The sequence below is a fragment of the Phascolarctos cinereus genome, unplaced genomic scaffold (assembly GCF_003287225.1).
Source record: "Phascolarctos cinereus isolate Bilbo 61053 unplaced genomic scaffold, phaCin_HiC Scaffold_9;HRSCAF=440, whole genome shotgun sequence".
NCBI classification, from domain to species: domain Eukaryota; kingdom Metazoa; phylum Chordata; class Mammalia; order Diprotodontia; family Phascolarctidae; genus Phascolarctos; species Phascolarctos cinereus.
Genome location: NW_027556402.1, coordinates 9261985 through 9287705, shown reverse-complemented (window position 1 = coordinate 9287705; position 25721 = coordinate 9261985). Strand labels below are relative to the sequence as shown.

Below are 25721 nucleotides of genomic sequence, written 5' to 3'. Positions count from 1 at the left end.
ACTTAGTGAAAATACGTGAGCTTGCTCAAATTAGAAAAATAATGGATGAATGAACTTTTATAAAAACTCTAAAAACAGATTAGACTGCAAACACTGTGAGATCAGCCCTAGATCAGTACCAAAGTGGAACTGACATAATGACCCTAGGTCATTCCATTAATTTTTTCAAATAAGTTTCTCTAACTTTCAGCGAGATAACTTCACAGCATTTTAGAGCCAGATCTTGAAGGTTATTAAATTGTTAAATGATAACCTGCAGTTTATGGAAGTGTCCTCAAAGTCTTGGGGCAGCTCCTCCTCCTTAGAACTCAGTGCAGCTTAGAACGACCCTAAGCCTTGGGGGCTATCCTGCATATTTTGGGGTTCTTGTACCACAATGCATTGACCAGGTTATCCTGGCTGTTGCCAGTAAGAATGCCTGCCTCTGTCCTCCTCCCACTGACCATAAGCAACCCTTACAACCCCTCTAGGCCTCAGCTTCCTCCTGGGTAAAAAGGAAACAATATTTGCACTACCTACCTCATGCGACCATTATGGAGTTTTTTATGAACCTTCAAATACCATGTAAATAGGTCTGTCGTATCCAAGTAAAATGAATTTTTAAAATGAAAAAAACCAACAACGTTACCAACGTTTAAGCTCTGAGACATGATAAACCGGCTCCCAGCTGGAGGACGCCCTGAGTGACTGACCTTCGTTCCTTGTGGCAGTGACATAATTGAACCACTCTTTCACACTGGCCACTCCGTGGGGCGGATTTTCGTGGCGGCGTCTTGTGATCTTGGTTATTGTTGCCATAGGACTCTCTAAAGCACCACAGGGTTTGGTGACCATGGTATTGTGACCTAGGTGGAAATCCAGTGTCTGGACAACATACGTCGAGTGATCACTTGAACCTGACCCAAAGGCGAAAAGAAAAACGTGTTGAAGATGCTATTTTCACTACTGGGTAAATCCATAGCTATTTAGATTTTCGTTTAATTTTTCTGGTTTTCTTGTAACTAGGTAAATATATTTAGATATTACTGCATTAGCCAGAGGTGGGTAGGCCCCACTCAGTGCCTGGGATGGGAGGTCTCCTCCCCTCCTACTGGCTCACTACAATGACTGCTGAAGAGATGCTCTGTCCTCGTGGGTGCTAACCAACGACCCTGAGGAGTCAGGAGGCGCTGAATCCCTGACACCCGCTCTGAATACGCGGAAGGTATATGTGTGGGGCAAGGTCCTAGTTTTGGCCCCATGGGGACGGGAGGCCTCTGTTCCCAAGGCACTCCTAGCTGCCTGCTATGTAGGCCCTGTTCCCTCTACATACAGAGATTAAGGGGCTCCGTCTGATCTCTGACCCTGCCATGGGCCCGAGAAGGTAGGTGCTCCAGAGCCAGAGGGAGAGGCCCTGCTACCATCACTGCCTCATACCCAAATGTCCTTGTGGCCACCATTCCTGTCCCAAAGGCAGCAGCATGATGGGGCTGCATCTACCCACCCACGACCCAGCTCCTTCACACAAGACCTCCTCAGACCACTGCCACTGATTCTCTGCACCTCTGGTCTGATGGACTGAGTGACCTGGTCACCTGGCATTCCCTGTTCAACAACTCACAAACTGCTCCCTCCTGGTCCCCCTTGTCTCTGGGATCTCAGGTCACCATTTGTGGAGGTGAAAACCCTTTTCCCTTCTACTCTGAGCCCCACCCTGCTGTTCACATGCTACCATCACAGAACCCGTCCTCTCCCAAGCCTTCCATTTCCCTGCCCTCGTGGAATCTCTCCAGAAAATGCTACATTCCCTGTCACTGTGACCACTGCTGGCTGCTACATACCAAGCCCCCGTGCCTTGGGGCTAGAGGGCATTTGCTCCCCACTGTACTCCAACCCTGGCCCTGAGCAATCTCCCTTCCCTTGATGTCAAGTCAAGGCAACAAGCATTTATTAAGTGCCTACTGTGTGCCAGGCCTTGTGCTGGGGATACACAGAAAGGCAGAAGCAGTCCCTAGCCTTGAGGAGCTCCCAGTCAAAAGGAGGCAGGGCACTGAGATAGTGGGGAGAGGCTCCTGAGTGGGAGGGATTTTAGCTGGGGAGGGAGAGCCTTCCAGGCAGGGGCACAGGCAGAGAAAATGCCTGGAGCTGAGGGATGGAGGATCTTGTGTGAGGACAGCAAGAAGGCCCCATTAACTGGATCAGAGAGCAGGCCGGGGGGTGGGGGGAACGATGTAAGGATGAAAGGGGCGAGGTTATGAAAGCTAACTAGAGAACTTAATATTTGACCTCGTAGGTGATGGGCAGCAGCTTTTCTTGCTCCCCCCACGTCTGCTGTCACACCTGGGGACCTTAACATCGAGCATGATGTTCCATTGGACGTTCTGCCTCCTAGGTCAGCATCCTGCCCATCTTTCACGATCTCTAGCTCACCTCTTCTTTGGGTGCCCAAGAGAAGAGCGATGCCTCAGAACCGGCACCCTGAACCCTCACGCCTCCAACTCCAAATCTTTCTCTGGTCAGGTTCTCCCATCCTCCTATTCCTCTACCTCCCCATCTTTCCTCCTTTGGCAGAACCTACATGGCCTCCCCTCTGGAGGCCCCACGGTATGACTGGGAACCACAGGACACTGGTTTGAATCCCAGTCACTTCATCTTTCTGGGCCTCCTCAGGGCCCCCTCAATGTGACATCCAGAATTCACTTCTCTCCCAACATGTCACCCCTGCCTCCTTTTCCTCTTCTCAGCCCTGAGCTGACAGGTGATCTTTCCAAAGACTCACCGTTCTCCCTCTGGACTCTACATCCTTCCAACCCTCATTCTCTGTCTTTACTTTCCCTGCTTTCCCCTGATGTTAGTATTTGGAATAAAGGGAATCTTAAGGATGCCCATGATGCTCAGCCCGAGGCAGCAGGGTGCAGCTGTTCTTGCTCATGGGTTTGCTGTTAAACTGCCTCCTTTCTTAGTAACAACAGTGCTTCTATAGCACACTGGGACAAAGTATGTGATTATGATAAATCTTGGGAAAAGCTGGTTCAGAAAAGAAACACAAAGGTGAGGGGAAGAGGCCAATCCTCCCCCTGCCGGTCAGGAAACGGTTAACCACGGCAAGAGGAGCTTCAGCTTCCAAACGCGTACCCGAGAACTGGGTCAGGGATTTCTTAATACTGTTGGTCTTACCGAGTCAGGGGAGAGAGTGGCTAAACTCAGAAAGAGACACACTTGTGCTCTCTAAACTGTCCATCCACCTGTGGTCTGGTCTGCCCGTAGTGAGGAACAAAATAATAAATGTTATCAGTTCAGTGAGACACGGTTTGAAGCATTATAAGAATAAAGGACAATTATTCTGTTTTCTGCACCCCTATCAGAAGACATACCAAAATTGACATTAATGCTTACCATCTTCCCAGATTTTCTGTGCTTCTGTCCAAAATGCAATATTTGGCTCTTCTAAATGAAAAAGAGCCCAGGATTTTGAGCGGAAATTAGGCCCGTGGAAACAAGCGAGTGTCATGTGATTTCCGTGGAGGCTCATAGAACCCCCAAACTGCATCCCGTCTTCCGGCAACGGAATCTGAAACAAGGAGATGTGGCATCCTGACACGACTTTCAAAACTCCAGGCCAGTGGCGGTGATGAGCAGCGTCCAGAACTGCAAGAGAATGGTGAGGCATTAATTCAGAGGCGCCCTGTCCTCGGAGCCTTGTTTGTTAACAGAGACGCAGCAGCAGCAGCAAGCTTGCCATTCGGCGTCTGGCCGAATCTGAACAAGGTAGGGACACAAAGAGCTCGATGGCCGCCCACCACTGCCAGTGGGGAATGTGGGATCTGGGGTGTGGGTGCGAGCAAAGCGAGAGGGTGGCTCTGGAGGAGGGCCGACGTTGATGCCTATGGGAGACCGGCACCAATCTGCAAGCACAGCAGGGGCCGGACTGCCGCTGGGAAACCGTGGGGCATTTTCAATGCTTCCCAGCTGTTCATCACCACAGGATCTCCTTCTTTTGAGGCCAAAATTCTCCCAGTGGTGACATGTGGCTGTGAGTCATGAAGTGCCATGACTCCACAGGGCACCCCAAAGGACAATCATGGGTCTAAGGAGATGTACAACATGTCACCAGCGGTTTGGAGTGGCAGGAACAATGGGGGGCAGATGCCCTGGGACAAGCCTACAGGAAGGCCTCCAGTGCACCAAGCACATCCTGGATGAAGCATATGTGGAAGAAGAGGGACAAAAGTGACACGGGACGGCTGGGTGACGAGGACTGCTAGAGAGAGCAGGCAACAGGATGAAACTATCGCTTCAATAGTAAGAGTGATAATGACAATGATAATCACGAAACAATAACAACAAGGGTGGCTAGGGGCTTTAAAACCACCATCTCATCTGATTTTCACAACAACTCAGGGAGCTAAGTGCCATCATTATCCTTAATACAGACAAGAGGAAACTGAGGCAAACAGGGTTAAGTGACTGGCCCAGGGTCCCACAGACACTACGTGTCTGAGGCCAGATTTGAACTCAGATCTTCCTGACCTCAGGCTGGCTCTCTATCCACTGTGCCACCAGCTGCTTCTCAAGTATAAAAGGATATTGTAGAAAAAAAGACAGAAATGACAAAGCTATCTGAAAAGTGTTTAAAATTTGGGTGGATACAATTAATCCAGAGCTAGTGGAATTCGTTATGAAAATATTTCATCACGGATCTCTTTTTGGAACAACAAAAACATTCAGCTAATTCCTTTTTTTCTTTCTTTTTTTAAAAAATTTAAAATTTTTTTTTATTTTTAGGCAATTGGGGTTAAGTGACTTGCCCAGGGTCACACAGCTAGTAAGTGTCAAGGCTGGATTGGTCTGAGGCTGGATTTGAACTCAGGTCCTCCTGACTTCAGGGCTGGTGCTCTATCCACTGTGCCACCTAGCTGCCCCCAGCTAATTCCTTTTCAAACTTCTTTCTGAGGCAGAATGAAGAATCTCATTTGCACAGGCATATGTATCTAACTTTTTACTTCTTTAATGAACAGAAATGCCACTTTTTTTAGGAAAGGGCTTTTCAGAAGTTTATGACTGAGGACATTCTTGATGAATATGGCCTAACATAGATTTTTTCTCTGGGTTGTGATTAACAGGTCTCATACAAAACACAGCACATGAGAAAGCATCCTCATAATTCTTACACAGTTCTTGCGAGTTCTTCTCTAGATGACTGGCTGTTGCCTTTGGGGGAAGGTAAGGAACTGGTCCCCAGGTGGAGAGAGCCCGCTTGCTTGTGTCAAACTGCTGGGTGAAGAATTCCTGGAGTTTCATTCCTATTTTTATCAAGTCTGGAGTGGTCGATCTGGAAATCATTACTTGGAAAATATCCCACTTTAAATCTCCATGGACAAAAATTTCACTAAATGATAAAAGAGAATATTTCAGTGAATATGACAATAGTTAGATCATATCACAAAACAGATTTTCCCATTCTTTTTTCTCCCTATTTCAAATTAACTATGCCATACAAAATACCTAGCTGAACAAAAATATAGGCTTGGGGTTTTTAACCGAGTTTTATAAAATAGACAAGAACGCAAACTAAAAAGGCAAGGTATTCAAAGAAAGGCCTGAGTCACACTACCTTTTGTCTGACATACTTGAATCCAGGGTATTGTACAGATTCACTTTCCATTCATCCTGCAGCTTGAGGTCCGCATTACTGAAGATGCCCATGAGGATGCTCGACCCCATGTAATCCACACGAGCTTCAGTGGAACCCAGAGTGATCTGAATTTTGTGACTCGGTTGCTGATTTGGATGTTCAGAAATATGAGCTGAAAGAGACATATTTGGTCACTTTTTAAAGAAGCTGTCAGTTTTCAAGAAATAATCAGAATAAAACATTTTTAATTTGTAAGTCAAACTAAGCCTACACTCTAACAGGAGAGATAACAAGTACTTACAGAGTGAAGGATACACAGATTAATATAAAGAGAACACATACAAGGTCGCTAGTGGAAGGGGCTGCAGCAGCGGGGGTAGGGTGGGGTGGGGAGAATCAGGCAAGGTTTTCTGCAGAAGGTAGCACCTGTGCTGCATTTGGACGGAGGAGAGGTGAGGAGGGCGCTGCACTTAAAGGAAGCCTTAAATGAACAGGATTCAAGGAGCTGGAGAACAGTATAAAGACCAGTTTAGTCACTGGTCAGCAGTTCAGTCAGCAGGTTTCAACATACCAACCATCTCCAAGGTGTTGACATCAATGGTACCTCCAACCACGCCTCCCTTTGAATCTAACTGGGATCTGCCCAGGCCAACAGACATGCTGATCTCCCGGTCTCTGTTACTTCCTACGGAGAGACGACCCTGACTTTTCAAACCACTAGTGGTCCATCTGGGAGGGAAAAAAAAAAAGGAAATGGGACCTAATTGAGATGGATGGATTTTGATGTCTCAAATTAGGAAAATGGAGGTTTAAAAAGGGTTAACTTTGCCAAGGACTCTGCCACAGTCATCCAATGCCTGTTCCCCTCTTTTCAATCACCCACTCCCCTGGCCTTGGATTATGGCATCAGCAGGTGTAGACCTGGATGTGGATTAAGCAATTTACACAGTTCATCTGCTGGCTGAGCTGTACTCCTAAAGCATAACGGGAACAGCTCGGTGGACAATCTAACTTTATAGAAAGGGAGGCAGTAAGCAACACCTGATGCTCTCCCAATCTAAAAAGAGCTGTTTTCAGTCTTGTCCCACTCTTCTTGACCCCTTTTGGGGTTTTCCTGGCACAGATACCACTCCAGGTTTGCGATTTCCTTCTCCAGCTCATTTTACAGAGGAGGAAACTGAGGCAAACAGGGTGAAGTGACTTGTCCAGGGTCACACAGCTAGTAAAGTATCTGAGGCAGGATGTGGACTCAGGAAGAAGAGTCTTCCTGGTTCCAAGTCCAGTGCTTTCTGCTGCCACTCTTAAAATAAAGCTTATACTAAAGATGCTACAACATACGGATGACTTACGTTGTATTACCCATCACATTGCTCATATTCATTTGCACATTCAGTTGCTTGAGGTTGATAGCAAACACGACCAGGGTCTCCCATGGGGTGCCTTGCTGGCTGGCTGCTTTGTTGGACTTATTAAAAGGAGTAGATGTTCTTGAAAGTGAATCTAAAAACAAAAAAAGTTAAAGACATTTTGTGTCAAAAAGACATTGGGGTTATTTCAAAGCAAAACCTAATAAAAACCTTGTGGCTATAATAATTAGAGCTGAAAAAAATCATAAAAGTTTTTGCACATGACTTTAAAAAGTACTTTAAAAATCAGTAGTGGTCCACTCATGTTAATACCTGCATCTACCGCCTGAGTGAGCGGTAAAGAAGAAAATCAACAATTCCTCCAGATACTGTCCAACCTCGGTGAGATGGCATTTGCAAGCTCACTCTTCCAGGATGAAGCTCCAGTCCCCAGCTAATTGTTCACGGGCTCAATGCAATTCTGAGGCCACATGGAGCCCAGCCAAGTGACGCTGACTTCTGCCCAGCCCTCAACGGGCTGCTCCTGCCGTGGCCCTGCATTACTGGGCTGGTGCGGCTGCACGGGGGAGGGGTGCGGGTGCTTCTTGGGGCAGTGCTCAGTACACAGCTGCCCATTACTGGTCTACAGCTTACTCTGCTCAGAGACAATGGAGTACAGGCCTTCATTTCACTGGCTGCTCTCCAAACAGCAATTCGTCTCTGACCTCCCTGTGCCTTTGCCCAGGCTCTCATCTGGGGAGGGGCAGGGTACCCCCTCCTCACCTTAGCTTCATTCAAGTGTGACTTCCTAGGAGGAAGGCTCTACGGATCCCCCAGCTGCCTTGCTGTTAACTTTTTGAGTTACTTACATTAGCTTATCTGTGTGTGTGCATGTGCTGTCCTCTTCACCCCTGGCCCTCAGTAGAAATAAACGCATCAAAAGCAGGGACTAGTCTGGCTTTGTCTGTTACCCCAAACTCTCGCACACTGTCTCCTGTACAGCATACACTCAGTAAACATCTGTTGAACTGAGCTGAATTAGGAAATTGCAGCTCAGAGGTAATTTGTTAAAAGAAGATCTAGTTTTGAACCCAAGTCTTCTGATTTTAAATCCAGTATTTTCCGTTACACCAAGTGTTTGGATGAACTGGTAAGTTTACCAAGCTTTACTGCGCCAGGACAGAGAAGAGGCCAGCCGGCTTCCTGCTTGCTTGCTTGGCAGCAGGTACAAGCCTCCTGATAACTTTCGAGAGGGGTGGCCAAAAGGATTTCTGGTTCCTCATCAAACCTGCCTCTTTCACTTATCATTTAGGAGGGAGTTTTTACTATCTCTCAGGCACTGAGATGTTAAGTGACTTGAGCTGTTCCTGCTTATAATAGGGGGTGGGGGGTGTGTATATGCAACACACATGTCACATATGTGTATGAATGATCTAGAATACCCCACCTTATATGTATGCTAAGTCCTATTAGGAGAAACCACTGAAGGCGAGGGGCTGCCTAGGTCTGAGGATGGCTTACTAGGGGATACCGCCCTCCTCTTTTTCCACTGCTCTGAGCGTCCCAACCTGGATAGTTGGCTCACAGCTTCTAACTCTTAAGTGGTTTCATGTTCTCGGTTACAATTTAATGCCCACCTTTTATGTATTTTCACGTAGCCCGGTGGCCCAGCTGTTCTCTCTCACAGTATGGATTCAAATTCTTTCATAAGAAAACTTTGACTAAAAACACACCAGAACACAACCTAGTCTCGAGATCTGCAGCAGCTTGTTTTGTGCAAGCCAGGCATTTCATGCTTTTTCCTACACCCGCTCTCCCCTCTTCCGGGTCTGGGGGTCTCCTGATCTCCAGCTCTCAAGAGGTCCCCTGCCTCTCCTGATGGCGAAACCCCCCTGGCCAGATCCCACGGCAGGCCGGGGCTGCAGGCTCACCATTGCCTCTGCTACCAAAGTGGGCCCGGACCTGCCACTATCAACACACACAGAGTTACACATCTCCCTTCAACTCAGCGAAATGCAGACAGCAGACGTGAAGCATCTCCTGGGAGAAGACTCGTAAGTGAATGAATGGGAAACCCTGTATTAAGCACTTAGGGTATGCCCCGCACTCTGCTGTCTGCTGGAGAAACAAACATAAAAGCAAAGCGGTCTCTGCTGTGAAGGAGCTCACGTCTAATGGGGGGACAACACACAGGGGTTCCTGTGGCAAGTCAGCCGGCAAGGCCTCCCTTGGGGTCCTTGGCGGGGAGCAGCCAGCAGATGGGAATTCACGTTCTCGGGGGTCGTTTCTGTTTGAAAAAGGGCAAGCGTGACAGAGAGCTCGTGTTGGGAAAGGGCAGGCGGCAGAGCGTCAGCAAGGGGAAGCACTCTGGTGCAGCCTGGCATTCTCTTTTTAGCCTCACCTTACCACCCAGCTTCCACCCTTCTCATTCCACTGCATTTGATCTCTCCAAAGTTACTAACAATCTCCAATGGTCTTCTCAGTCCTCGATCTCCTTGACCTCACTGCAGCCTTTGACACCGCGCACCCCTCTCTCCTCCTCGACACTCTCTTCTCTCTAGGTTTTCCAGATGCCCCTCCTTCCTGGTTGTCCCCCTCCCTCTCTGACTGCTCCTTCCATCTCCGTGGCTGCATCCTGCTCCAGATCACACCCTCTGACCACAGGTGTCCTTCAGGGCTCTTCTCTCCTCCCTCTAGACTACTTCACTTGGGGATCTCACCGGCTGCCACGGACTGAACGACCATCTCTGTGCTGATGATTCATTTACCCTTCCTGCCCCAAACCCTCTGCTGACCTCCAATCTCTCATCTCCAACCGGATGTCCAGTAGACGTCTTAATCTCATTATCTTTTCCCCAAACCCTCCTCCCATTCCCACTTTCCCAATTACACCGCCCTCCTGGGCCTTCGGCTCGCAGCCTAGGGTCATCCTGGACTCCTCACTATCTCTCACCCCCCATATCTAAGTTGGCGCCAAGCCCTGCGGAGTTCGCCTTTGCGACCCCCACCCTAGGCCCTCATCACCTCACACCCAAACTACAGCTGCAGCTACTGCCGCTGCCACGACCAGCACCAGATTTGCTTTAAGGTTTGCAAAGCACGGAACATTCTTGTGTTTGATTCTCGCAGTAACCCTGTGAAATGGGTGCTCTTATTATCACTGTTGTTGTTGTTGTTGTTATTTCCATTTTACAGATGAGGATACAGAGGCCAAGAGAGGCCTGCCCAGTGTGTGTGAAGTGGGATTAAAACTCGAGTCTTCTCGGCGATGGCAACGGTAACGGCTTTCTTGTTGGCCTCCCTGCCTCAAGTCTCTCCTGACTCCAGGCCACCTTCACTCAGCTGTCATGGCGACCTTCAGAAAGCACAGGTCTGATCCTGTCACTCCTCCATTCTATAACCTCCTGTGGCTCCCTATCAGCTCCAGAATCAAAACCAAAATGTTCTGCTCTGCATTCGAAGTCCTTCTGAAGCTGTCCCCTTCTACCTCTGCAGTCTTTTTTTTTTTTGAGTGTTGATTTTAATTTTTTAAATTAATTTATTTTGATTTATCAATAATCACTTCCATAAGCTTTTGAGTTTAAAATTTTTCTCCCCCTCCCTCCCCAAGACGGCACACAATCTGATACAGGCTATACATATACATTCCATATACATTAAACATATATTCATATTAGTGATGTTGTAAGTAAGAAAAAGATGTTAATTAGCTTTTTTTTTTTTTGCTGAGGCAGTCGGGGTTACGTGACTTGCCCAGGGTCACACAGCTATTAAGTGCCAAGTGTCAAGGGTCTGAGGCTGGATTTGAACTCAGGTCCTCCTGGCTGTTCCCCCAACTAAACACTCCAGCTCTTGGCTCCGGGTATTTTTCCTCGCTGTTCCCGACTTCCTTAAAATCCCCCCTTCTCCAACAAGCCTATCATCGCCCCCATCAGACCACAGAGAAGGGGCTGTTTGTTCTGCTCTGTCTCCCTAGTGCTTGGGAAGGTGCCCAGCACATGGCAGGAGCTCAGTCAAGGCTTGCTGGGAAGTGATGGACAACAAGCAGAGTGACCTTTCCGGAGGACTGGGAGGTGGGATGTGCTTCAGCTCCCTCAGCCCACCTGAGTCTCACAACAACCCTGTGAGGTTGATGCTACAGGTATCACTGACTCTGCTTTACAGATGAGAAGCAGAGGCCCAGAGAGGCTGGCTCAGTGGCTAGCTCCTGGCCACACAGGACGAGGAGTTTTATTCTTGCCTCCAAGGGGAGCCCACTTGCAACTCCCTAGCTCCTTAGGCAGTGACACATCTAGACATAAGGAAGCACATTTCAAAATCAGGAGGGACCTCCCACTCAAGTAGGACACGGAGGAGAACCTTCTCTACACATAGCCAACCCTTGGGTGCATCTCTAGTTCTTCCTGAAGGATTTCTAGCCAAGGAGGACACCATCTTCCCAGAAGCCTCACAGTGGTATGCAGGGGAAACTGGACGGGAGAGAAACAAAAAGACTCTACTTTAGCAATCTAGGTGGGTGGCTGAAGTGGAGACAGAAAGGAGGAAAGAGTGGCGAGGCAGAGCAGGCATGGATTGGTAACTGGCTGGGTATGGACAGAGAAGACCGAGTCAAAGATAACATGAGGTGATGGATGGATGAAGGGCGGTGCCTGGGAAAGAAACAGTGAAGTCAGGAGGAAGAGCAGGAGAAACGTGGCCAAGAGCTGGGCGCCTGGAAGGGGCAAGTGATGGAGCTACCCAGGTGTGGGGGTGACAGCCAGTTACAGTGAGGAGTGCTAGTGCTCCAGGGGGCACCAGACTTCCCAGGAGAAATCAAACAGGTGAATCGGGCAGTGGGCGGAACCCAGCAGACCCAGGAAGAGGGCATGGTTGGCACCATCACAAGTTCCCCAAAGAGAGGTCAATGAGAAGAAAGACTGAACAAAGGTCATGGGGTCCAGATGGCCTCTGAAAAAGAAGTTTCAGTGGAAAAGAGGGAAGAAAATCCAGATTACCAGGGGTGTAGAAGGAAGGTGTGGTATGTGTTATTTTTTCAACAACCTAAGTATGTCGGCCAGATGGACCAGAAGAGCTAAAGGAAGGAGGTGTGTGTTTTTAAAGGTTCTGGGCAAATAGGAAGGGGGTGATAGAAAGGAAGAGATAGAAGGTCATGGTCATGGAGGAGACAGGAGGGAAACAGAGTGAGGGGCACAGGGACACTCGTTCCTAGGAGACAGGAAGGGGACTGTGAATAGAGGAGGCAAGTGAGGGAGGTCCTGTGGGATGGCTTCAGCCTTTCCCCTAAAATTGGCAATCAGAGGAGGGGAGAAGACAACGGCATGTGACGGCTGCTCAGAAAGACAGCTCAGCAACCAAAGCCTCGGATGGAGACGCTGGCCCACGACAATAGCTGCCTGCCACGGCCCTCTGGCACCAGTGTGGGGTGCAGGCCTGCCCAGCAGCACAGCGAGTGGCTAAGTGTGGCTGCGGCAGGCTGTTCTGGTGAAGGAGGAGGCCACGGGGTAAGACAACCTCGAGGGTGACGCTAAAGACTTGGAATCTCGTCCTAAAGGCGGGGAGCCAAGGGCACGTGTGGCTTCTGCTTACCTCTCTGGGGAACTGAGGAGTCAGACACACTCCTGCATCTCATGGAGGCGGGAGATTTCAGGTTCTGAGCAGTCGCTCCGGGGGTCATGCCGCTGTTTGCCACGTGCTCATTGAACACTGTAGGCGACTGGGCCACGTGGGTGAAGGAAGCCGCCTGGCTGGGCTGCTCCCAGGTCCTGCAGTAAGCTTTGCGGGATGACTCGGGAGAAAGGTGCTGGCTCACTCCCTCGACGGAATCCGGCGTCCCAGGGCCCGACGCTAGCAGAGAAGGGAGAAACGCCGTGGATGACAGAGCAAAGCCCGGCACACACTGCTGAGGTGGCTGTCACCCAACCGCAGCTCCCCAAGAAAAGCCCCAATGGGGTCACAGAGAGTCTGACACAGCCAAACAACCACAACACAGCTGCCCAGCCATGCTCCAAATTTCTCCTGCCACTTTATTTCCAAGGGAATAAGATTGCTCTACAAAGTCTCATGATCTTTCTTCCAACTCAAGAGAATGGGATTAGATTACAGGGAACAAAAGGAAGGTAAAGGAGGGGCAGGGAAGCTTCCGGGGCATTCTCCTTAGGTTTTATCTAAGCTCAAAGAGGGAAGCCCGTCTCTACATTCATCAAGAACACTGATGGAAAATCAAAATTTGATCTTATTAACATTTTTTTTTGGGGGGTGGATCCTAGATTGATGATTGCACTGGAACCCCACCTTTACTAATGCAGGCTGGCACCTTCTCCGTGGCTCACTCGTAGAGAGCTGGGGGTGTCAAAAACTCAAACAGAAATGGATGGCTGTGGGCAGCTGACTGACACAGAAAGCCACAAATTGACATCATCTCTGTTGCACTATATTTTAATTTCTTTTGTTAGACATTTCCCCATTACATTTTTCTCCAGTTCAGCTATCCAACTGGAGTCAGACACCTCTAGCTCAGTGCATGTCTGGGGCAGACCCAAGTTTTTCTGCCTGATAGACATTATGCTCTGTAACCTCTTTCAATAACTTTAATGTAATTAAGAATGTAAATAAGTGACCTACCGGGCAAATTTATAGTTTGGTCGCCAAGAAAAAGGCGGCGGGCAATACTTCTCCTGTACCAGGCTCTGGGGAAGGCCAGAATCTCGCTCAGTCTGCGCATGTCGTATTTGAAGGAAGCTGAACCGATGTCGCACACCGCTGAGACACACAAAGCACATGTTAGGATCTGGAACTAATTCTGAAGACCTTCACTCTATTTTCACATGAAACAGGCAACTGTACCAGGAATGGCACCAGTAACTGGCTGTGGAGGACTCCTGGAATGTGCTAGTCTCTCCGCTGTGATTAAAGGCTGATATGTATTTTTTTCTCTACACAGTACAAAATCAGAGTATGAGGATGACCTTTAGTTTGTTAATTTTTAAAAGTTTGACTTGCTTAAAGATAACAGCTAGCACAAAGCCAAGGACAGACACAGAGAGCCTCTCCTTTGGGGCACAAAGCTAACATGTTTCTCTCTTGACTGATTTAGGGTCTTCATTAATTTATAATCTGGCTGCTCTGACACCGGAAAAGGCTTGGCCTTGAGCTGACGTGGGGTTTTCCACATTATATTAGCCCCACACCCAAGTAAAACTTTAGCACCAGTAATTAGTGACACACAGTGCTTGTGGTTAGATTTTCATCATTCTTTAAAAAACCAAATTACCATGAAAACCTCAACAACACTCAACACTGACAGCCCATTCAGCTCACTCTGGAAAATCAATGATACAAGAACGAGATAAAATACCAGATATGTTTATCAATGTAGTGTCCATTTTATTTGCCGACTTGCTTGCAGCCTGATTTTCAAAAAATGAGGCGCCTCCCGAGCGTCGTATCCGGGACAAGCTCACTTTCACAAATTCCAGATTTATGCTGAGGGAATCTTTGCGGCCGGTGACTGAGGTAGGCTCTTCATCTACATTCCCTGGTCCCCACAAAAGAAAGACAGAAAGCACATGCTGAAAAAAGCCATCCGTTTAGGTATTTTAACTTGTAAGAACACTTCAGCGCTCCAGTAGCAGTACTTGGTAGGGTTTTTACACACGTATTACTTACATCTGAAATAAACAAACATGCTCACTCTCCTTTATGACACCCTCTGTGTGTGATATCACATTAATGGATAAAAAGCCACCTCTGCTACCACAGGGTTCATCAAGGAGGAGCTTACAACAACAGGAGTATCTGAGCGAGAGAGGGAACTTTTTCGAGCTGGAAGAACTTTCTAGTGAGCTGACAGGTGAAGTCAGCGATTTCCTCAGTGGGGCTGGGAGCTGATCCCCAGGGAGTTTCACTTAGAAAAGCCTAACATATATTCCACCTCTGGTTTTCAAAGAGGTGACTATACCACATGTGCTACAACTTATTCGAAGCTACAATAGTTTATGCATCTGCAAAAAAGCATAAATGGTGTGTTCAGGCTCCTTTATCTGTGCTTATCAAGCGATCCTGCCACTACAAGATAAGGCTGTAAAGGAAAAACAAACCATCAATGACCCAGCTGGCACGTGGATGGCCATGGGCCATTTCAGTTCATGACCTTAGTTCCCACAATCCCTAAAAGGGTGCAGCCAGAGAAGGCGCTATGAAATCCCCAAAGACAAGAATGAGCTCTCGAGCGCGTGCACACACACACATACCCAGGCCCCCAGACCCAGGGGTGAGGCCAGTAACAGCAGTTTTTTGTTTGCCGGCTCCATATGGATGAAATACATAAAGGGAAAAGTCCGACATGCAGGCAGTGAAACTCAACCCGGATGAACTGCTGCTGGCATTGGTCAAGTCAGACTGACTACTACTATGGCGGCTTCTGCCAAGAGGGCTGCCTAGTCCAGAGGAACCTAGAATCAAGAGAAGAAGAGGAGGAAATTACAAACTAAGGGAAAAATCACTTTAAAAATTTGTTGCTACAATTAAATAATTACACAAAAATAAATGGCATCTAGAATCACCCAGCTTGGAGTAAATAGCTAAAAAGTTAAAAATCACAAAGTACTCAAGCATCATGTGATCGAATCCCATGGAATTGGCTACATTTTAAAATGCCTTTTTTGGGGCAGCTAGGTCGTGCAGTGGATAGAGCACCGGCTCTGGATTCAGGAGGACCTGAGTTCAAATCTGGCCTCAGATACATAACACTTACTAGCTGTGTGACTCTGGGCAAGTCACTTAACCCCATAGCCTAGCTGGAAAAAAAAAAGAAAAGAAAAGAAAAAGAAAAGAAATAAAATGCCTTTTTCCTTTAATTCAGTCTTTCTGACCCTTTGCTACTCCCCCAACCACATACTTACCTGACTGTTCAGTTATGGGCCTCGTTATACGCCTTCTCTCTACTTTATGGAACCAACTGAATTGTTCCTTCTATACCGCAGAGCTCCATCAGCTGCTCCCTAACATGTCTCTCCTCTACCATCGCCAGCTCCTTCAGCATGGTGTGTCCCTTCTTACCCTCACTGCTTCCTCTCTTCACATGCTCCACCACGTGCAGCAAAGTCCTTTCTACAACGTAGTGGCCAGAACCGGACCTAGCACCTCACCACACCTTGCCACACCCCATCACACTTTAATGTGACGCCCCAGTCATTTAATGTCTATCTCCCAAGAGAATCCAGAGGATGTGAACTGTGTGCTTGCTTAAATAACTATCTGCTCCTCTGCATCTAGAAGGTCAGCCAGGATGACTATACTTCTACCCTCAAGTGTTCACCACACACACGCACATATACTAGGATAATGAAAAAACAGATCAAAATGAGCTAAAGGGAGCAAACGTTAGACGCGCCAGCCCATAGGATCAAACAACATGGCTAGGTCTGAGGTCACCTTGAAACAAGCTCGCTTTTTCATTGTTTGGATGGAAACAGAGCTTTAAACAAACCTCAGTCCCTGCTCTCAAGGAACAGATATTCTAATGAGGGAGACAAGAAATATATAGAGGAGACGTACGGAGGCAATGGAAGGTGATCTTGGAGGGGAAGGCACTAGCAGTTAGGGGGATCATTTTCCTGATACCCCACTTAGCAGTCTGTCCACAATGTTATGAGGCCTCTATGACAAATACCAAAATAATATCTATTTTTTGAGAAGGAGGCAATTTCCACATTTGGGCCAACAGTGAACATGAGTAATGCTTTCCTGCATTATTTCTGTTTGAGCAGGAAACTAATCTTAGTGTTAGGAGCAAGTACTCCACAGCCAAGTTAGATCAGAATTCTGTCTAAGCACCAGCCTTATTTTACCACTCCTTGATTTCCCTAACCTGGGGGAAAAGACTCTGATGGCATTACCCCCTTTACCTGGCATCCCCGTTTTACTGGTGAAGGTCTTTGATCCACTCGGAGTAGGGTGACCACTAGGAGATGCAGCATCTGTAGGACAAGTGGTACCTAAAGTCTCCAGTTCTCCTCGGTTTGAGGAGAATACCAAGTCCAGGGAAGGCAGCTTTAGCATACATTCCACTCTTGATACTGGTAAACAGCTGAATTTGATCTGAGAAGGCTAAAAAAGTTAATACAAAAAAGGATTAAGAAATATGTAATTTTCTTTAAAAAGAAAATCAGTTGCCCACAAAGGTAATGAAAGATATTTATTAAAACATTCAGGTGACAAATGATGTGATGTCCTTAAATTGTCTCTGAAGGTGTTTACAATTCTTTTTTGCTGAATGTCTATACAGATCGCTGAGAATCAAACCTTCGGATTTGGAAAAAATTCATTTCCCCATCATATCAAATTTCTAGAAGAATTAACTCTGCATCAATGACTACGTCTTCCACAAGTCCACAGCCCCCATAAATGATATATTTTCCTAGAAGGTAACAGGTATCTCAGAATGAGGAAGGCCAGAGACCAGCAGAGATTCCAGGAAAAAACGCACTCTGTATCAAGAGCCACTTGATACTCTCAGACTGGGCACCGGACAATCAAAAAGTGATTGAAAAAAGAAAGGCTGTCACATATAACAACAATTAAAAAAACCCAACCCAGGCAGCAAGGCTGGAAAGACAGCAGAGCCATGTTGGCACTAGTGATAACGGGCAGGGTAGAGGGACCTCTCAAGAACGCTGTTCATTCCCCAAGCCCAAGGCAGTCAAGATCCTCAGGGACTTTCATCTTGTCCTCCACCCAGTCCTGAACAATGCCCATGCCTTTATCGGAATTTTACACACAAGTATTTAGAAAGCTCTTGGTCTGGTATTTCAGTGGGACAGCACCTCCTGCCCTCCCAAGCCCTCCTCTTGGGTGTGCACCATGACCACATGTGCGAGTGTGTGTGCTGGTGTATCACTCCTTCTGGTCTGCTGGGTAAGGTCGGGGGGGGGCTAGGGCCCAAGAACCAGGCTGCTTGAGTTGGGCAAAGCCCATCACCAAGTGGTCCTCAGGGGGAAGAACTTGGTCTACAGGGGCTCTTGAAGGTTATACACGTTATCTGTGTTTGTGGAACAAACTCACAGGCTCATTATGCTTCCTTATAGTATTCAATGAGACATCACGTATACAGCAACTTGGTCAAGTAGATAAGGAATGGCAGTCTGCACAGAAAGAGCTACAGTGGTAGTAAAGAAAGGGAAAGCACTTCCTGTATCCATGGTGCCAACTAAGGACTTTCTATTATGCCTTAAGTTCTCACCATAAAAAGGCATGATTAATAAGGTTATGGATTTAAATACTCATCTTCTATGCAACGGTCAGAGTCACTAAAAGCGAGATGAACACAGACAATCCATTCCAAATGGTGGCAGGGGTTGTGGGCAGGGGTGCAGTCAAGGACCAAGGGGTTCAGGTTGTAGGCACACCGCTCCACCCCCACCTTGCTTGACTGTGGGGAGAGCTGGAACTCATGCTGGATCCGGAGGATGAGACTAGACTGGGGTTGGTTTGCTAAGCTTTATCTTGGACCTGCCATTCACCTGTAGGTAAAGGAGGTTCCTGGGGGTGGGAAGAAAACTTGACTTTCTTATGTCACAGATATATACAGAGTCCTGTCAAGAAGGTTTAAAAATCTGAAGGCTCTTCCTCCTCCCCCAATAATGTTTTCCTCCTCCCCTTTGTAAAGCAACATGGAAAGAGTGTTAGATCTGGGATCGCAGGACTGGGTTAAAATTCTGGCTCTGCCCCTTTCCAAGCTGTGTGATCTTGGATGAATCATCTCATCTGTATGGGTCTCGGATTTCTCAACTGTAAAACTAAAGGGCTGGCCGAGATCATCTCTGTGGCTCCTTACAGCAGTAAGTCCATGATACTATGAATCTAGGAGAGTGAATGCTAAACAGCTTTATTTACATTATTCTATTCTTCAGATTGAGTCATAACATTTCTACTACATTTTAATATTCTTTGAATCACAATTATTATGAGAAGTGTTGGAGGGAGTGTGACAATTTTTTCAAAGGGAAGCATCACTAAGTGAAGTTAGGAAACTAACTATAGCCTTCAAGCAAGGTTAATAACTGAGACTTTTTCAGGTTTAGGTAAGAATCATTTTAAAGTAAAAAAAACACCAGACCCAACTCTACTAGACCAATGATAAAATCACCTGAACTCGGACATAGACCACGACATCGACAGGGAAGGAGGAGTAGGCAGAGGTTGAAGATGACACCAGTGATGTTGTTGACTCTTCCATTGGGTCTGGGATTTCAAAGTGCCCCATGTCTTCATCTTGTGAGCTAACAGCTGTTAAAATAATAAACAACTATCTAACACTGTGACTGCAACACACCTCTTTATAAAGCAACACCAGGTCTGGGCTCTAAGGCCCCTCCAAGAAACGTCCATCTAATGGCAATAAAAACAACCACCATCCCCTCCCCTCCCCAAGTCCAATCCAGGGTTGTGCCAACAGGCTTGGAATGGCAAAGGAGGGCAATGCCAGCCAGGGCGATGTAGGGCAAGGAACTCTGTGTCCCGCTGAGCCATTTCACCATAAGGGTGGACTGGCCAAAGAGAGAATGCATCTCACAAAAGCTAGCAAAATCCAAAAAAATAGTCTGTCGCGGCTTACAAATCAAATCAGAAGGATGAGGAGGACAGAAGTCTGCCTCACAGATATCCCCCATACTAGTGAGACACTAGTAGTCATTAAGAAGGAAGGAGAAGAGCAGTGCAGCCACCTAGAAATTCACAGGAGACACAGGTCAGGGAAGGAGACAGTAGGACCAGCCCCACGGCCTCCACGGAGTCTACACATATACCCAAAGATCAAGCTGCACACAAGAGGAACTAGGGATCCTAGCACAAAGGAGCACTCGCCGAGACTTGGTGGGATGACAGGCATGATTGGACCATGGCTGTGGAGGGGAATATCATGGCAGGCAGAAAAGGTTTGGGGTAGCTTTGTGTATTAAGAAAGAATACTCAGGAACCAAAGAGGGAAGTATGACAGAGAACATCTGGGCGGAGATAGCTATGCTGGAGCCATCTTTTGAGAGTCTGCTGTTAAATTTTTAGTGCTGGGGTGGGGAACCTGTGGCCTTGAAGCACTTCGTCCCCAGAAATTGGCAATCGCTACAGATTAGAGCTTGGTTCATTGTTTTGTTCGCTGTTTGAAGCTGAGAAAAGTGTCAATAATACATATTAGCATGAAAAGCATATGTGCATACCTCCCCCCAGTTCTCCAGCCCAGCTGTTAAGCATTTGCCAGCACAGGCCTGTGGTTACTGCTCTAGAAACGCTACCTGAACCCAACCGGTGGACAGCAGAAGGTTGAGGGAATGAAGTCATCCCCAGACTGGAGGCCTGGAGGCTGATAATGCCAATAGTCACAACTGGCATTTATAGAGAACTGTGAGGTTTGCAAAGGGCTTTACCATCCATCATCACACTTGAGGCTCACAACCCCTCGAGGGAAAGTTTATAAGAGGAAGAAAGGGAAGTGATTTTGTCAGTGGAGAAAGAGCAAAGAAAAGGGAGTCTGGGAGACAGATCCTGAGTGTGGCCTAGTAGCAAGCATTGGTAATAGTGGGGAACCCCAAGGATCCAGACACCTGCTAGAGCTCTCTGCATTTCCTTAGTATCAACAAAGGTAAGTTCTGTTATGGATCTGATCTGACAACTTCAAGCTAGAGTTTGTGATAGAGAAAAAGAAAATTGAGCATAGTCTGACACGCACGCTAGTGTCTGGAAAAACAGACTCATTCTAAGAGTTCAGAAAAAGATCCCATAAACTAAAATGCCTCAGGGGAAGGCAGCCCAGGTGGGATGGGAGATGCTCAAGAAAGAAAATTTAGACACAAAGGGAAACAATTCCAACGAGGAAGAAAAATGGGGATGCCGAAGGATTCAACAAGTTAGATGAAAAAAAAAAAGTCAGAAGATGGAAGCAAGGCCAAGTAACACAGGATGAATAAAAGCACGTCCCAGAACACAGTGCTGCAATGCTGAAACTCAGAATGAACTGAGGACAACAAAAAGGGTTTTGTTCAGCTACACGGGGAGAAAAAGGAGACTCAAGACTTGGCTTGGATTGGAGGGGGTGATGGTACCTGACAACGGAGAGAAAGCACCATTTACTGGGTTTATTTTCTTTGCCAAGGAGAACAAGCTTTCCCCTGGAAATGAAAGGATGGTAATGATTCTCAGGGCACTGATCCTCTCAGAAGAAAGGATCTGGTAAGAGAGGGCCTCACCACCTCGAATTTCAGCCACATGGCCCAGATGCTCTCTGCCCTCAGGTCCTCAAAGAATGAGCAGATGGGGCTGCTAAGCCACTCTGAAGGATATGAGAAAGATCATCACGAACGGAGAAGGGCCACAGGCTCAATTTTCAAAAAAGGGAAGAAAAGATTCTGCAAACTCTAGGCTAATGAGTTTGCCTTCAATTCCTGGGGAAATTCTAGAAATGCGAATTAAAAGGCCAGCTGCACATATCCAGGAAGAGAATCAGGGATGTCTAGGAGCCGGCGTGGCAGGTTGAGCAAGCATGGGTTCTGCCAGGCTGAAGCAGATGAAGAACATGCCTAGATTTCAGCAAAGCTCCCAATTACACAGTACTGCAATGCAAGGGATCAGAACTGTTTGGGAGGCTGGACTCTAAAAGTAAAAGGTTAACCTTGTTAAAGGTTCAATTTCAACAGGATCTAGAATGGATTCCGAGGGAATATGTGCCCCAGATCTCGGTGCTTCTTGAAACTGGATCAACGATCTGTATGGAGGCACAGGTGGCATGCTTACCAAACCTGTGGCGGCCACACACCTGGGAGGGATAGCTAACACTGGATGACAGCTAGGATCCAAAGGGATCTCAATAGGCTAGATCACTGGGCTGAATCTAAAAAGATGAAATTAAACAAGGAAAATGCACTTGGGTACAAAAACCCTCAACTTTGCAAAGTATAAAATGGATGAGTCATGGTCAGATGGTAGTTGCTCTGAAAAAGACTGCGGGGGTTTTAGTGGACTGCAAGCCCACTGTGAAGCAACACGGTAAGGTGGCGATCAAAAAAGCCTCTTCCGATCTTGGGCTACATCAAGAGGGGCACGGCTTTCAGGAGTAGGGAGGCACAAATCTCACTGTACTCTGCCTTTGTCAGACCTCCTTGGCCACATGCCCCTCGAGGTAGCTCAGTGGGGCATTGAATAGAACACTAGACTCAGAGTCAGGAAGACCTGAGTTCAAATCATTCCTCAGATGATTACTAACTACGTGACCGTGGGCAAGTCACCTAACCTCTGTCTGCCTCGGTCTCTTCATCTGTAAAATGAGGATAATAACAACAAGGTGGTTGTGAGAATCAAATGAGATAATATTTGTAAAGCTGTGATGACACACAGTGGGCACTTAATAAATACATATTCCTTTTCTTCCTCCTTTAACACTTTCAACTGTAATGAATAGTTATTTTATCAACCTGTGCAAAAGTCCAAGAAGCATTAAATATAAAGGAATAATATCTAGATAGCAACTTGTCCCAGAACTTTTGCTCTCTGAATCTCCTCAAAAAAGAGAAGCCATAAAAACAGTAGACCCTTATGTCGCACAGCGAGCTGACTGAGATTTGATGAGGGCCTGACACGTACGCTCTATGCTGGCCAAGGAACTTGTCTGTGACGCCTGGAAAAATTCTGGAATGTCTAACGGAGGCGATCTGCAAAGGGGGTTTGGTGATGAACCAGAGCCAGCCTGGCAGCTTCGACAAGCACAGGTCACACAAGACTTGCCCCCTTTCCTTCTCTGACATTTACCAATCTGGACAGAATTGACCTAGATCGCAGCTAAGCGTTTGGTCACGCATTTGGCTGCGCTCATCTGGTGGAGAAGATGCAGAGATACGGACGAAGTGGTGATAGAACCTGAAGGCCTGAGACCTGGCTGGCTGGCTGACGCGGCAGGAGTTTGTCATCCAATGTCAACATGGCAGGAGGTCTCTAGTGGGGAACCCCAGTGATCTATGCTTAGGGTTGTTCAACACTGCTGTCAACGACAGATAACTCACTGCAGTGACCTGCATGCTTATCAAATCTGTGGATGACACAAGGCTGGAAGAAATAAATGGGACACTGAAGGGCAGGACCCAAAAAGATCTCAGCAGGTTTCTGACTAATAAGATGCAGCTCAAGACAGCATATTGTGGCGGTGACTCCTTTGGGGTTGGGTTGGACTAGATGCCCACTAAGGGTACGTCCGTTCTCCAATTCTGTGATTCATTTTTTGATATTTTACATACCAAGCTCCTAGCCTAGCACAGTGCCTGGCACACAGTAGGTGTGCTGATGGTTATCATTTTTTCGCTTATCACAACAAATCTTTTGAGGCAAGTATTGTGGCTGTTATCACTGTTATTGTTACCTTACAGACAGGAAACTGACGCTCACGCCTACGGAGATGTTCAGGGTAGCGTGTGAACCCTGGCTTCTCCTGATCCCAAACCCAGGGCTCTGGTCACTCAGACCATGTTGCCTCTCAAACACCAGATGTGCTTCATGGTCCCTCTTAGCCTTTCTCTTCCTTCTCCAGTCCCAGAAATCTGTGCCTAGATCCCACATGTCCCCATCTAGTCTCTGCAAACTTAAGCTCCCCAGAAATCATGACATAGTAGCTGAATATTAACTTCTTCTTTTAAACTCCAATTTCTTTATCTATAAAATAAAGAGTTGGGCTGGATAACATCTAATTATCTCTTATGGTTATATGATGCTAGATGTGGTCAGAGCAATTAAGGGAAAAAAATAAGAGGTAAATCTGTCCCCATAGACATATAAAAGAAAGAAAAAAGTGGCTTACCAGTATAATTCCTTTCAATTGGTGTAATAGGGATGGTTTCAAGGGCCTTCTCCAGAAAATCTAACAGACAGGGACTAATCACCATTTCTTCTGGTAGTGACTGAAGGGCGACCCAGGCATATAATTTTGCTGTTTTCACCCCTCCACTTCCTTTCCCTTTGGCTGAAACGTTTGTAAGTGTTATACTTATTAAATGATATTTGAGAAATCATTCCATTAAAGTAAAAACACAGATTTCCTTGTTAGAGAAGTCACAATTACAAGATACATATTAATACAGTGAACCATCTAATAATTAAGGACCACTTTTACTCATGAGTAACACAACAAAGCAGTAACATAAAACAGTAGGTTGGAAGGAATGATAAGACGATGTTACAATGCAAGGATTATCAGCAATTTCTAATACAATGGTTCTTCCTACTTGCTCTAGGTCACATACTTTGGTTTAATTCTCAACTTTAATTATTTTTTCCACCTTAGAAGGTGAAGTAAATCACGAATGATTGTAGTAAATGGCAAAGGAAAATTATAAGCACAGTACATCCTTAACATGCTTTTTTAGGTTATCTGAAACTAAATCTAGAAAAATATGTCAAAACAACTAAAGACCCTCTCTCAAAGGGAGAGGGAAGTATTATGTCAAAGTCACTTAATTTGTCCCCCTTTTCCTTAGCTCCCACATTCAATCAGTTGCCAAGATGTGATAATTCTGTCTTGATAACGATTTCACACATCACCCCTCCCTTGGGATCATTTATTCTCCTGGGGGATACAAGACAATAAGCAAACAAACAAGGAAGGCTAAGGCCATTTGCTCATCTCTGCAGTAGCTCCTTTATTTCCGTCTTTATATGGCTAGCCAGTGGTTGGTCCCAGCAAGGGCTTACCAGATGCTAACCTATGGCCTGATATATTCTCCAGTTCCCTCTCTGGCCCTTTTCCTCCTAGCTTCCCACTCTCCTCTTTCTACAGTATGCTTCTCCACTCTCGTGACCGCAGCTTCAGTGAGGACGAGTCCTAACTCTGACACCTCCACTTGCACTTCCTCAAATTCAGTAGGCGTACAAGCAATGTCATTGTCTTTCTGTCCAAAGCCAGCTCTCTTTAAGTTACTCCTTCACTTTGGAGCTGAAAAGTGTTCTTCTACAATTCACTTATCAGACAAAACATGGCATGTTATCTGTGCGTCTCCTCATCCACCAGACTGTAGGCTAAGTGAAAGCAGGGATCGTTAGTTAACCTTTGTATCACCCCCGATATCTGGTGTGGGGATCTCCACACAGAAAGGAGGTAAGACATGTTTGCTGCCTGGCTGGGTCACACAATGTCCACATTTCTCTGCCTGATTTTGTCTGTCCAACCTCCCAAATTTTAATTTCCACTATTTCCCAACATGCAGAATTTAGTTGGGCAGGTCTCTCTATCATCCCCTACATGGGCCACCATCATTTGTGTATGTAATGTGTTTTGTAATTATGAAGTTCTACAGAAATGTGAGCTATTCAAATTTTTCTCACCCTCTCTTTTTGAAGGATGATCCCCCTGGGGATGGTCATTCCTCTTCCTGGTCATCTATCTATTTTGAATCAGGATCAGATTTCCAAAGAACAAAAATGGCCCGATTAGGGAAAGGTATGCTCATCCCATTCCCAAATTCCTCACGTATAGTCAGGTCACATTTACTGTGGGCCTTCTTTAGCAGATTACAAAGTGGAAGGTTACTTAAAGGACAACTTCCCCTGACTTCATCAATCATTCAAACACACATGTGCAGTGGATGTCTATGAGTAAGACCGGTGATAAAATTTACTGGTTATGCTAACAGCTTATCAATCTGAAGAATGGCCAAAGGAATACTGTGCTTAGGATCCTGAATATGATTTTTAAGAATTAGCACTTGTAAGTCTGTGACCATTTATCATCAACT

The 25721-nt window shown here is 46.5% G+C and overlaps 1 protein-coding gene across 1 annotated transcript in view; it reads right to left on the bottom strand.

Annotated features, from left to right (window-relative positions):
• The window catches only part of BLTP1 (bridge-like lipid transfer protein family member 1), a 210527-nt gene that overhangs the window by 7154 nt on the left and 177652 nt on the right, over nucleotides 1–25721 (bottom strand). The window contains 13 exon segments of the mRNA XM_078148243.1: nucleotides 693–896; nucleotides 3376–3627; nucleotides 5151–5368; nucleotides 5594–5786; nucleotides 6186–6343; nucleotides 6964–7114; nucleotides 12547–12804; nucleotides 13582–13719; nucleotides 14315–14494; nucleotides 15210–15410; nucleotides 16866–17067; nucleotides 19106–19245; nucleotides 23792–23953. Coding sequence (XP_078004369.1) covers nucleotides 693–896; nucleotides 3376–3627; nucleotides 5151–5368; nucleotides 5594–5786; nucleotides 6186–6343; nucleotides 6964–7114; nucleotides 12547–12804; nucleotides 13582–13719; nucleotides 14315–14494; nucleotides 15210–15410; nucleotides 16866–17067; nucleotides 19106–19245; nucleotides 23792–23953 — 2457 coding nt within the window.